Below are 14,278 nucleotides of genomic sequence, written 5' to 3'. Positions count from 1 at the left end.
GAGTACAACAGGAGTTCACACATCAGTAGACATCATCAAACTATAAGACGAGCATCAAAAATGTAAGCCCTGAGAAAGGAAGGAGGATGTTGAAATGCCGTCTTGTTTTTGTGATGCTGTGAAAATTAGACAGTTGTCTCTCCTTCAAATGACGATTGCCAGAGCTGCGATGAAAGTAATGGCATCCCTCTTTTCAGTGCAACACCAAGGGGTTTTAATAGCGCTATTATTATTAATGACCATCCATTTGCTTATCCAGATTGTACATTTGGAGTGGGCATAAGGCCGAGTGAAGTGATAAAGTCTTAGTAATTACAAACCCAATTATTTCTACTGAGATTCTATTTGTTTGAAATAATCTTTCATATTCTTCTATTTCTGTGTGAATGGTCTCCCTCCAGAGACAAGACACGTGCTTGTACAGAGTGTATCTTGTTTCTTTTCTTTTCCCAGTTTCTTTCTCATTTCCTATCTAACAAACAAGAACATATAATGTATAATAACACTCAGTCTGCACTCTTGATAACTGTGTTACCTGGTTTGATAACTTTTGATAAAAGTCGCAGACTTCATTTTAAAAGGCTCTTGCATCTTTTGGCACTGTTATTCCTGTTGGTGTCAAATTGACTGAAGCTGTTGTAACTCTACATAAATGCAGATGAAAAATGAAATGTCAGTGAGGTTAAATTAGTATCAGCAAATCCATAGCTACAGGGGCATTTTTTGACTATAAATATAACACTGGCAATATCTTTTACACGTTTAGGATGGAATCGTATTCAACTCTATTATATGGAAGGGCAGAGATGTTGAAAATGGAGAAAACTGCAACTGTGCAGCAAGACAGACAGATCCTAAACACATGGTGCAAATTAATATGTTCTTATATACTTTGAAATTTTGGCTCCTGAAAGTGTGACCTTAAGCTTTTTTTTCTGAAATATCTGAAAATTGTGGCCAGGTAGTGATTTGTGCTTTTAAAAGCAATAAAATATTAGTGGAAGACTGTGAGCCCGGGGGCTGTTTTGTGCATCATGGGAATTTAAGATAAGATAAGATAAGATAAGATAAGATAACCTTTATTAGTCCCACACGTGGGAAATTTGTTTTGTCACAGCAGGAAGTGGACAGTGCAAAAGTTATGACGCAAAAATTAGAATACAATAAGAATAAATACAGAACACAGCTGTACAGAATAGAATAAAATAATATACTATATACAGTAGAATAAAATAGAATAAAAATATACAGTAAGATAAAAATAGAATACGAATGCTATATACAACTGAGTAAAAATACAACGATGCCAGAAAAGATTATTGCACTTAGTGTTATTGCACATGTGTGGATGTGTGTGTTTGTTCAGTTAAAGTCTTTGTTGTGGAGTCTGACAGCAGTGGGGAGGAAAGACCTGCGAAATCTCTCCGTCCCACACCGTGGGTGCCGCAGTCTCCCACTGAAGGAGCTGCTCAGTGCTGTCACAGTCTGCTGCATGGGGTGGGAGACGTTGTCCAACAGGGATGACAGCTTAGCCGCCATTCTCCTGTCACTCACCACCTCCACTGGGTCCAGAGGGCATCCTAGAACAGAGCTGGCCCTTCGGATCACCCTGTTCAGTCTCTTCCTGTCCCCAGCAGAGATGCTGCCGCCCCAGCAGACCACACCATAAAAGATAGCAGAAGCCACCACAGAGTCATAGAAGGTCTTCAGGAGTGGGCCCTCCACCCCAAACGACCTGAGTCTCCGCAGCAGGTACAGCCTGCTCTGCCCTTTCCTGTAGAGGGCGTCTGAGTTATGAGTCCAGTCCAGTCTGTTGTTCAGATGAACACCAAGGTACCTGTAGCTGTCCACAGCCTCAATGTCCATACCTTGGATGTTCAGTGGTTGCAGTGGAGAATGCTTGTGCCTGCGGAAGTCTACCACCAGTTCCTTGGTTTTACTGGTGTTGATCTGGAGGTAGTTCAGCTGGCACCAGTCCACAAAGTCTTGGGTCAGACCTCTGTACTCCTTGTCGTCCCCATCAGTGATGAGGCCGACTATTGCAGAGTCATCAGAGAACTTCTGCAGGAAGCACTGGGTGGAATTGTGGGAGAAGTCTGCAGTGTAGATGGTGAAGAGGAACGGAGCCAGAACCGTTCCCTGTGGGGCCCCCGTACTGCAGACGACCCTGTCCGACACACAGCCCTGAGTCCTCACATACTGTGGTCGGTCGGTGAGGTAGTCCAAAATCCAGGTAGTGAGGTGATGGTCCACTCCAGAGTTCTCCAGCTTGTCCTTCAGAACCGAGGGAAGAATAGTGTTGAAGGCACTGGAGAAATCAAAGAACATGATTCTCACAGTGCTTCCAGCGGTCTCCAGGTGAGCGAGGGAACGATGTAGGAGGTGAATGACGGCATCATCCGCGCCAATGCCAGGCTGGTAGGCAAACTGAAGTGGGTCCAGTGATGAGCTTGTTAGGCGCCGAAGCTGAGCCAGGACCAACCGCTCCAGGGTCTTCATCAGGTGGGATGTCAGAGCCACCGGCCTGTAGCTGTTGAGGTCCTTGGGGCGTGAAGTCTTTGGCACTGGTACAACACAGGAGGTTTTCCAGAGCTGTGGGACTCTTCCCAACCTCAGGCTCAGGTTGAAGAGGTGCTCCATCACCCCACACAGTTGGTCCGCGCAGGACCTGACGACCCTCGAGATGATGCCATCTGGGCCCGCTGCCTTCTTGCCATTAATCCTCCTCAGTTCCCTCCTAACCTGGGTGGTTGAGAGAGACAGGCTGGAGCCTTGTGTTGAGTGTGTATTGGATGCTGTTGTTGGGGGTGGGGGGGAGTGAGCAGGGTGAATAGAGGAGGTGTGAAGTGTCTGAGGTGTCAGAGGTGGAACAGCAGCAGTGGGGGTGGGTGAGTCTGCAGCCGATGTTGTAGACTGTCTCATGGTTGAATCAAATCTGTTGAAGAAATGATTCAGTTCATTTGCCCACCTCACATCCCTCCCAGGCAGAGAGTTCTGCTGTTTGTGGCCTGAGATGGTTCTGAGGCCTCTCCAGATTTCACCAACGTTGTTTTGCTGAAGCTGGTTCTCCATCTTCTGCCTGTAGCTGTCCTTCCCATTCCTTATCAGTCCCCTCAACTCTCTCTGCACCCTTTTCAACTCCTCTTTGTCTTTGGATTTGAAGGCCCTCCTCTTCTGCTTGAGGACAGCTTTAATTTCTGGGGTAATCCAAGGTTTGTTGTTGGAGAAACACCGTACAGTCCTGGTAGGTACGGTGTTATCCACACAGAAATTAATATAGTCAGTAATGCATGTAGTAAGGCTGTCGATGTCCTCTCCATGGTCGTCACAGATCACCTCCCACACAGTCGACTCAAAACAGTCCTTAAGAGCCTCCTCGCTCTCCTCTGACCATCTCTGCACTGTGCGGGTGGCTGGTGGCGCACTAAGGGCTCATACACAGGGACAAGGTGCACCAGGTTGTGGTCAGATTTGCCCAGTGGAGGGAGAGGTGATGAACTGTATGCCTCTTCAGCACTGGCATACAGTAAGTCCAGTGTTTTATTGTCTCTGGTTGAGCAGGTCACATACTGGGTGAAGGTGGGCAGTGTGGAGTCCAAAGAGGCATGATTGAAGTCCCCTGATATTATGAGAAGGGCTCTCGGAGATTGTGTTTGCAGTCTGCTGACCACTGAGTGGAGAGTGTCACAGGCTGCATCCGCGTTGGCCGAGGGGGGGACATACGCTGTTATTGCGATAACATGCGAGAATTCCCGGGGCAGATAGTACGGACGCATGCTAACGGCTAACAGCTCAATGTCTCTGCTGCAGAGTTGTTCTTTCACAGTGATGTGCCCAGGGTTACACCATCTGTCGTTCACAAAAACTGCCAGTCCCCCTCCTTTCCTCTTACCGCTCTCTCTCGTCCTGTCCGCTCGCAGCATCTGAAATCCCGGTAGTGTCACGCTTGTGTCCGGAGTTAGCGGTGTTAGCCACGACTCCGTTAGCATCATGATGCTACATTGCCGGTACTCCCTCTGTGACCAGCTTAAAAGCTTAGCTTAAAGGTGTGGTATAAATGAACCAAGAATATAGATGGGTTGGATAACAATTTAACAGTTTTTTTGAGGATTTATGTATATTTGATAAAAAGCACAACAACACGGCACAGCAGCTTGTTGAAAATAAGATCCTCAGTCAATGCAGTACAGGCCTGGAGTGTGAAATAGTGCTATGAGCATCCATACATCACCATCTAATAATCAGATTGTTTGAGGTGGAGAAAGATGTGTTTATATTAAATAATTTTTATGAATGTTTCTACATTAATAAAGTTTTGTACTATAAATAACTTCTATAGTCTTTCTGTTAAAAATAATTTTACTAAATGACACATGCATTAATTCAAAAATATATAATATGGCTTTCATTTGAGAGTAAATGTGTTTGATGCATAGATGCATGCAAGTTTCTTGCAAAAGATTTGCAAAGACTGAACCAATTAACTCTGTAGGATGAGTCACGGGCCTAGTCCACCTTCTTGATGGCTGTTGGAAGAATTTAATGTCCTAGATGCATGCAATTATCCTTTTAATTAGCAATAATGAGTTTGTGCATGCTGAAATAATGACTTGAATCGTGATATGTGTGCAGACCTTAATGTGAAGCTCATCAAGATGTAACAAGCTTTGTCGGTAAATATCATCAACTGTAATGTTAAATATCTCATGCTATTGTACTGAAAAGGCCCAATAAGCTGCTTAAATTGATCCTAGCTATGTATGTGTGTGTCCATTTGTGTTTCTGCCTGTTAGAACATGCATGTTCTGATGAAGTTTATGGTCATGAAAAAAAATTAAGTGAATCTGAATGCAATCCGAAGCACTAAGCCCTCATCAACTTAAATGGCATCCTGTGTCACCAGCTGTAGTGCGTGAGTGTAAGTTCAAGAGGGCTGCCTGAATTCTTCTAGGCTCTTGGATTGCAGAGTGGGCGACAGGCGGTTGTGAAATTACCAATTTATTTGAGTTTGCCAAACAACATCATTAAGCAAAAAAATGAAAGTAATGATTAACGAATAAGCACACTCTGGCTGGTCAGCTGGTCCAGTGAAAATAACTAATGCTGGTTACGTGCCAACAGAAAGGATTTGCCCACAGTAATTTAAGAGTTAGCAGAAGCTGTTCTATTCATTACATAAAAATGGCAAAATGTGAGTTGGCTGCTCATTTTTTATGAGAGCATATGCCAAACTAGCCGTTAGCCAAGCATTATGTGGTATGAACTGACATAGAAAAGTGATGTGGGAATAGCCTGGATGGCTAAGAGAACATGAATTTGTTTCCTGGGATAAGATTAAAGCTAAAAAAAACATAAATTACACAACTTAAAAGTCTGAGCAAACATAGTATACCTCACAAAGTTGTGTAAAGTTATTGGACCAAGTTGTAAAATGCTGCACACATTCCAGGCATTGTCTTCAACCCCATTATATTTTTAATTAAAAGATTGCAAGTACTCCCATTAGTGAGAGGCATTTGCATTATATCAACCCCACCTGGTTTAAAGTCAAATTGCGGGATGTTATTTGTTCTATATTTTCATTCAGCACCCAGAAAAACATTTTGGGAATGGTTTACACACCATCCAGCATCCTCACACCTTTCTCTTACACTTGTTCAATATTTATACAAGCTGTAAATGTTTGACCACACCAAATGGAAGGTCAGCTGAAGGTGAATGCAGCAGTTTTCGATCTGTGGCTGGCCACAGGATGTGTTGATGTTGCAGAACAAGAATGCTGAAAGGTACGGCTGGTATGCATATTCCCGAAAGTGTGACACACTGTCTAAAAATGCAGAATAGATCACCTAGACCATCAAACAGGCCATAAAGCAAACAGTATTTAATTTGGGAAGGAAACAATTATTTACAGTAATTGCTTTTATTAAATGTTAAATTAACAGAATAAACAGTTATCAGAGTTATTTTTCAAACGCATGCTACTCAGTAAAAATAAATCATCTTAAACGAGAACACTACGTCTGATCTCACTTCTATTACAACTCATTGTTTGCTATTATCCCCACTTGTCTGCCATTCAAATTTCCTTGAAGGGAATGTAGAAAAGTATGTTCACAGCATCAGGGGATCTGTGGCATCAGTGATGTGTGATTTCTCCCAAAAGCTCCGTGGGGTACAATTGTTCCCCCTGAATACAAAAGACAGCGGCATCACAAGCAGGCTGCGGCATACCTCTAGCTGACGAAGGCAGCAAGAGCTGTCAGCGACATCACTCATACCGTGTGCCCACCCTCCCGAACCCGCCGCCGCCGCCTATCCAAACTACCCCACCGGAATAGAAAATAGTACGAGCCCATGTCGTTGAGAGAGGCGGGTCGGTAAATATTTCATATAAAATTTGTAGGCATTGAAGGCTGTTGACATAGAAATGCGATGAGTTCAGTCTGTCTAAAGTCATAGAGGGAAAACGTACCTTTCATTTGTAAAAGCGTCACCTTTAAATAGAATCTGAGGAGGAAGGAAAAATATTGAGGACAAGGCAACATTTTCTGTGTGTCTGGGTGGGTAATAGGGCATTTATGCTAATTACATTACCTAATCAAAAACATCAGCAACCTAAAAAGGCATTACCAACAGGAGAAAACACTTGGAGAAAGATTGAATCAGCGCACGGCCGAGACTTGGCTTGGCCCCATTGTCCTAGCTCAGAGAATGAGAAAGCAGCATCCATTTTTCCCTTAATTAAGTTAGTGACCCTTTGAAAGGTGACACATTTACCGCCCAGGGGATTTATACACTCCCGCTTCACGGCTTCAGTTCAATATGGAGAGGACAGATTTGACTCCACGTGGATACTTCAAATATATCCTTACAATTTATACCAGGTGATTCATTTTCAGTAGCTACTCTTATAATTAAAGTTGACGTCGTGGTATTCAGTGTAGGGTAGCAACGATATACAAAGCATGTTCGCCGTGCCGTTACGCAGCAATCAAGACAATTCGTATTACTACTAGACGGTAATCACGATATTCATTTTCATTCATAAAAAGCCATAAAACAATAAACAAGGTGATAGGAAGATGTCTGGGAAAGAGACTCACATAGACTATGTAGAATTGCGTGTGGAAGAAATAGTCTTTCCAGCGTACTAGGGTCTAAGACGCCTTAATTATTTAAAGCATTCTTACTTATGCAAATACACTAAATAATTTCTGCATGACAGCTTGAAGCTGAGGCCTAGAGGAGAGATGTGATGTCTGAATGAGGACCCCTCTTGCCTTTGCATGGCCTAGGAACCATAACACTGCAGGCTTCTGGTTGCCTTGGTGCATACTGTTTTACATTCTAATTATCTGGCATGACAGACTTTATTGCAGAGGCTCAATGCTGAGGTCTCATCCCAGACTCATTCCACATGTGATGTCAGTTCTGAGATAATAAGATGAGATAGTCTGAGTGCTTAGCCTTGCCCATTTTGCCTCTTCATTGAGTTTTCAGATTTTTTGTTTTTTTCCCCCTAATTTTTCCAAGCGTGCAGCCTAATTCTTGGCCCAACGAGCATGAATTTTACCTGAATAAGATTCTGGAATGATTCGTATCTTTTTCACAGCTTATTTGACCAGATTTATTTTGGATTCTAAAAGATCAAAGGAGTCTAAGGAGTGGCACATTGACAGTGATTAAAATAAACAGTATTTTGTTAAGATGTTCATTAAAAATTGAATACAGTAAAGCCAATCCAAGACACAAACAGCAAGACATTTTTTTCTAACTAATTAAGCTACAGGGAATTCAGTGCATATTGTAGGTAAACAGACAGAGTCATGGGAATACCAATGGAAATTAAATGCTCTGCTGGTGTTTTTCTCATTACAAGATGAAATGAAACATTTATCACTGACTTTCATTTCACTAAAAGGCTGACATTTTCTGGGTCAACCATTGATAAGTGGACAACTTTCTTTTATTTGCATTATGATTCACGAGTTCATTCAGCCCTTTTATATCACCACAGTAAAATTGTTGTTTTCCAGTTCTCTGTATGTTCTGACCTGTTGTTTTAACTTTGTTTTGTTTTTTTCCCCTTCTTTCTTTGTCTGCTTTTTTACAGCCATCGAGGTAAACCTGCAGAAAGCCTTGGCTGAGGCCTCTGAGACCTGTACCCAGGAGTGTCTAATACTAGGCCACTCTGACAGCTGCTGGATGCCCCCAGCCCTGGCCCAGTTCCAGGGTCCTGGCAGCAACAGCCCCATCTCCACCCCTACCACTACTGCCATCACTGCTGCCCTCCCCTCTTTTGGTTTCCAGCAGAGCTGTGCCCGGGGAATAAAAGCTAACATGGGCAGCATGGGGGTCATGGATGGCCGCCATACGTTGGGCAGGTCTGTGCCCAAAAAAGATGAACTGGACAAAGGGATCAATCGTCCACAGTTCTACAACACCCTGGATAGACACTGCAGTAAGAAGGAGGACCCCATCAAGGTCATTCCCCTGGCAAGCTTCTCCTCTCCCGGGCAGCAGACTGGTGGGGGCGGCAGCTCTTTCTTACATGAGAACCAGTTGTAATAGTAAAACACGGATCTTCATTGGCTTAGCATAAACGTGACTCCATCCAAAGATGGCCTACAACTATTAGATTAGTATGTATGCGTATTTGTGGGGTATGCATAATTGGAATAACTTGACCAGCTCAATGACCAGCTCTTAAGATATCTGAGAATGGATTGGAGATAATTATGATGATGTTAAAAAAAGAAATCATGTGAAACCAGTCTGACAAGCGAGGAAGGAGCAAGCAAGTCTTAACATAGAAGACACATGTATAATAAATAAATGGTTATATGCCAAAGTAGATCCATCACAAAAAAAGGATAATCTTGCTTTCTGTTTGGTGAAGTTTGCTTAGCGATAAAAAAGGCCAGTGTACACCTTCAGCTCCTTGGGTTTAGTTTTGTGTAAGTGCATTCCAAAAGACAATTTCCCTGCACAGAAGCAAAAGCAAATGCAGTACTTTGTGTTATGTGAGCTAAATTGGGCTAAATGCTAATTACAAACTCTTGAGTGGATGGTTTTTTTTTTTTTTTGGTTTTTTTTTCTGTTGATGTTCTAGTGAAGTATTGCTTTGTAAAGCACATGGCACAAACCTTTTTGGTGGAGGAATATGTTTCTTTTGTCTTGTCTGGACATGTTTTAGAAGACTATTTTGGTCAAGGGGCTTCAGAAGGATAAAAAATGTCTACAAAGCATAACTGGGCCAATAGTAGACAGTGCTGCATCTTCGTCTTTTGCATTCTTTTGCATTCTACAATTCTACAATTCTACATTCTCACCCTGGACCAATGCATAAAAAAACCCACAAACACAAAGCGTTGCACATACACATACGTTTTTTGTTTTGTTTTTTTCATATGTGGTGATTGCTCTATGCCTGCCAACTCTATTAAGAAAATGTTCACACTTAGCATTGTCGCAGTAGCTTAGCCTTGAAAGGAGCAGACAGATGCGCTTTGGAAATGTCGTCTCTGTTTTCTTCCTTTTTGTTTCTATTTCTCTCATTTTGCTGCTGAGAAACATTCAAATGGTAACAGCTCTGGAGCCAATTATGAAATTCTCAGTCTAATTACTTTGATGTGTGATCTCTGTAGTGACCCTCATTGTGGTTTGGAGGTTTGGATTAAATCTATTGCTTTTCCTAAAACATGCTCTACGTGTGCAGACGAAGTGTAAAGGTGACAATAACACAGCAAAAGCAGCTTAACACTTCCTTTATTCCCACTGTATTTTAACACCTGTGTTCCTGCTATTAATTACTACTCTGTTTTCATTTCACTAAGTTACACTGCAAAGTTTCTATTATTAGTTTTTACAATGTGTTGACACTGGAATAATAGACCAGGGAGCAAACATTTCTTCAGGGCTTTGAGTCTAGCTGAATTATTGATGTTAATGTTATTTTGGCAGTTATCATAAGAATAGGCATCGGTACTATTTGAAAGGCCCTCCCTGCAGGCTGTCGCTCACAAGGTTCGATAAACACACTACATCACTGCCGGTGTGTGCAAATTGTACTGATGATAATAACTACTTCAGACTAACTTCCTGCTGTAACAGATTGGGTGCAGTATAATCTATTGCTACAGCAATAAGTGACTTTGCTGATATCCATTTTTCTTGCCTGTAACATCCAAGCCAGGTGTCTACATCATCAGGTATGTGATTCATGTGATTAATTTTGTAGTACCACCTTGCAAATTGGGAACAGGCCTAAATCTATAATGCAACACGGTATTCTCAAGGGAGGGTGCAAGGCAAATTGTGTTAGTATGCTATTAGTTGCCACACCTATTCTCTCAGATCAGAGCTCTTATCCTTATAAAGGGGATTTATCAGAGACTTTGTGAAACGATCACTTAAAGGAACGGCGTCAAGGACTAAAAATAAAAAAAGAAGGGGCAATTCAATTTCACCTTAGTCAATTATGAAAATGAATCAAATTCAAAAGTTAAATCCTCCTATAAACATACACTGATGGAAATTGCCCTGTTTGGGAATCCAATTTCGACCTATTTACTTTTCTCTATCATTTTCATTTCATATGATTCCACTGGTGTTGGTGTAGGAGTGCGGAAGGGGGGGCGGGCATCACACAATGATATGAACAATGCATTTTTAATCAAAAGGAGCACATATCAAAAGGAACATACATCATGATGTCACTGAAAATTGGAATTTTATCTCTGCCAAATACAGATCCAGCACTTCATATCTGCCATCACAACGTCTAATCCAAAACCTGTCTCAAAATCATTAAAAGTCTTTTCAAGTTCTGTCTACAGCTATGTGAAGGGTAAAAAAAAATTCTTAGTAACATTTTTCCAAAATAAGAATTAGGTTTTTAAGAAATGTACCCATTAATTAATTCAATCAGTATAGGTAATGTCAGCTTGTTTCTAAATATGGTAATCTGTACTGTTCTCATATCATGAAAAGAGTGTATCTAAGAGAACATGTATGAGTTAACACACTATTACACTATAATAAAAATGTGATTGTTTAAAATACACTGCCCAGTCACACATGCAACGTGAGCACAATACTAACTGTACCCTGTGTTTTGACTTACTCTGCCTACATAACTCCTATGTACTGTAATATTGCAGCAGATCCATTAAAGACTACATGAAATACTACTTTTAGAGGGAATACTATAGCAACTGCATGAATGTACACCAGCAGGATGTTGCTTTTTGCAAAAATATGATTTTCTTTTATTATTGTTGTGTGCCCGCATTCATTTTGTTATATCTTATGTCCTCTCACGGGTCAAAGTGGTGTTTTATTTATTTTCAGAACAAAGTGCATACCATATGAATGTCCTGTTTTTTTTTAAGTAAGTACTCTCTCTGTGTCAAAAATTTTCATCCGTTAAAAAACATCAAATGGAAAGACTAAATGTCGACTTTGCATGATTCTGCTCTCACTATTACTTTTGAGTTTTTTTAATTTCTTACGCCCTAGCAATAGATGTAGAGACGACGCTATACATAAAGATGAGGATTCCTTTTTATTTTAAGACTATTTCTATTCGAAATGTGTTTCATGATTAACATGTCAAGCTGTGTCATAAACTGCATGAACTGTTTGAACTTCCACAAGGCCTTTTGACACTTGACTACGTGGTTCATGCATCAGTCATTAGAATTGATGTCAGTATTGATGTTTACTGCTTTACACGTTTGTCTGTCTTATGGAACAAACCAATGTTACACCGTGTACATGGTCAATCCTTGTGACGTGTGCATACCACTTACGCCTACGTGCACACAAATCTATCTATAGATCTATACTGTCAGGTAAACCGGAATTTAAGCTGTACATAGCAGTACCCCTAAGAACTAGTAATAAGGGTCACAAACTGGAAAGACACACATGGTAAATACTAAAGCCTACTTCAATTCTATAAATCACTTTGTTCATAAAAACTGCAAAAGGGAAAAAAGTGAGAACTGAGGAGATGACAATCTCAGTTGTAATGTAAATTGATACATAATATCAATGAGGGTGTGTTTGAAAGTGTTAACAAGTGATGTTGTATGTGTGTAAATGAGAGAGCGTGTATTTCCTTGCATGTATGCGTGGGTGGGTGTGTATACTGGCATGTACATTGCCAGAGTATTTTATGTACACTAATGTATCTTGTAAAAAACTATATCAAAATACGATATAAGACTTAAGTATATGCTTGTAAATTAGTCATCAGTGAGTCAGGTCAAGTTTGCGTTGAGAGAAGGCTTCAGTGCTTGCCAGCGAATCTGTATTTCTTAGTTAAAGCTATACAGTCTGTGTTGTTATGCCTTTGTAAGATATCCCACATAAATCTATGAAAAAAATTAACTTACATGGTGAAATGATTTTTCCTGTCATTGAATTTTACTTGAGCCATTAAATATTGAGTCCTTGAAGAATTAATGGATCATGTTTGTCCTTCACTGTTAATTATTGTTTGATAAGGTTTTCTAAGAGCAGTGGTGTATCAGCGAAGCAACGTGAGAGCATACTGTCATCATATTCCAATTATGACAAATACAAGCTAATGATAGACGATCGATCAAATGGGAAGTGACATGTCACCTTTTTTTTTCACTTCTGCAAATTAGCACTTCTGAGGAAATAATGTAAAGAGTTCACACCTCAGCATGCTGTCTGAGAAGCTGATTCACCTAAATTTAAACTGCACTGTCAAGGTGTCGCCTAAAAAAGCAAAATCACCTAAATTTCAATGCAACAAGACTGCCTAATTCACAGACAAACAGACAGAGAGACTTTGAAACCAGTGGAAACAATTCCAATAGTTCAACTGCTGTTGATCACTTGCAATTCAGCAGTTCAGACTGTACCAAGTGGCAGAATAAGACCCAGTGCAACTGTCGGATTGTATCTTTTATTTGTTTTTTATCTAATTTCTAATTTTTGATTTCAATTTAGTTTAAGTTAGTTTGTGGTTTTCGGTAAGTTTTAAATAGTTTTGTTGTTTTTTACTTTGATATTATAAAGGGTTGTCAGCGGCAAATTTTAAGAAGATTAGAATAAGCATTGTAACAATAATACATGCATAATTTGTGAGTGACTCAGAAAGATCTAGACACAAAATTTGAAGAATTTCTCTATCCATCAATCTATAACAGAAGAGAATTCTGACTTTAATCTCAGAATTCTGAGAAAACCTCTTTTTTTTCTTCTTTTCCAGAATTCTGAGAAAAAAGTCAGAATTCTGAGATTAAAGTAAAAAAAATCGTTTTTCTCAGAATTCTGAGAAAAAATAATTCTGATGAAAAAAGTCAGCATTCTGAGAAAAATTCTGCTGAAAGTCAGAATTTCTCAGAATTCTGACTTTTTTCATCAGAATTATTTTTTCTCAGAATTCTGAGAAAAAAGTCAACATTCTGAGAAAAAATAATTTTTTGAGTTTTTTCTCAGAATGTTGAGTTTTTTCTTAGAATTCAGACTTTTTTCTCAGAATTCTGGAAAAGAAGAAAAAAAAGACATGCCCAGTTTTTGTTTTTGTTTTTTCCCCAGTGGCCCTTCCATAATCTATCTTGTTAATCAGTTGTTGAACAATATCTTGACAACGACCATAGGACACAGGAAAATGTGTCTAAGTTGCAATCCCATCGCATCTATTTAAGACTGTATTTCCACCAGGCATGCATTGCACCCCATGACACATAAAATACTGTTTGTATGGTTTTTTTTAAACAAAGTTTGCTGAAACTGCATATAGAAGATGAAGAAAACAGTAAATAAGACAGCAGAAAAAAACTCCTATTTCCAAATAGTCCTCTGGTGAAACACCAAAGTATGATTTGAAACCATTTGAAGACAACAACAGGACTGTGTCGTGAACACACGAGTAGTTAATTTAGGTTTAGGATAAGTGAATAAAATGTATTATTGTTGTTGTTGCTTTTAATACAACTTTACCGGGTGTATTTGTCTTCCATGCATCTGACCGTCCCTGTCATCCATCAGCCAAGTACTCATCTCTCAATCTATCCATCCATGAGAACTTTGATGCCTCAAAGGCAAACTGTAAAACAGCCTCAACAATCCCCTTGGGCTATGAATTCTACCTGAGGCCCTTCTGGCTTAATGCTTTATCCACTATACTTTCATGAATACACAAGACCTCAGAGGGGGAACCTCAGGCATACAGTACACTATTGATGCTCACAACAACAGGACATGACAGGATCTCTTGGCACTGACTCCTAAC

At 40.3% G+C, this 14,278-nt stretch overlaps 1 protein-coding gene across 1 annotated transcript in view; it reads left to right on the top strand.

Moving 5' to 3' along the window:
- pcdh11 (protocadherin 11) overlaps positions 1-12,474 on the top strand; it is a 140,869-nt gene extending 128,395 nt beyond the window's left edge. The window contains exon 7 of the mRNA XM_085296338.1: positions 8,117-12,474. Coding sequence (XP_085152464.1) covers positions 8,117-8,571 — 455 coding nt within the window. The 3' untranslated portion in view covers positions 8,572-12,474. The remainder of the gene's footprint in view (positions 1-8,116) is intronic.
- Positions 12,475-14,278: the final 1,804 nt, after the last annotated feature.

Source organism: Mchenga conophoros, linkage group LG2, assembly GCF_057382185.1.
Source record: "Mchenga conophoros isolate Kocher_MC1m ecotype Shallow Benthic linkage group LG2, M_conophoros_male_GT1.1, whole genome shotgun sequence".
Lineage (NCBI taxonomy): Eukaryota > Metazoa > Chordata > Actinopteri > Cichliformes > Cichlidae > Mchenga > Mchenga conophoros.
Note: the sequence above shows the minus strand (reverse complement) of the source record. Positions and strands in the feature narration are given on the sequence as shown.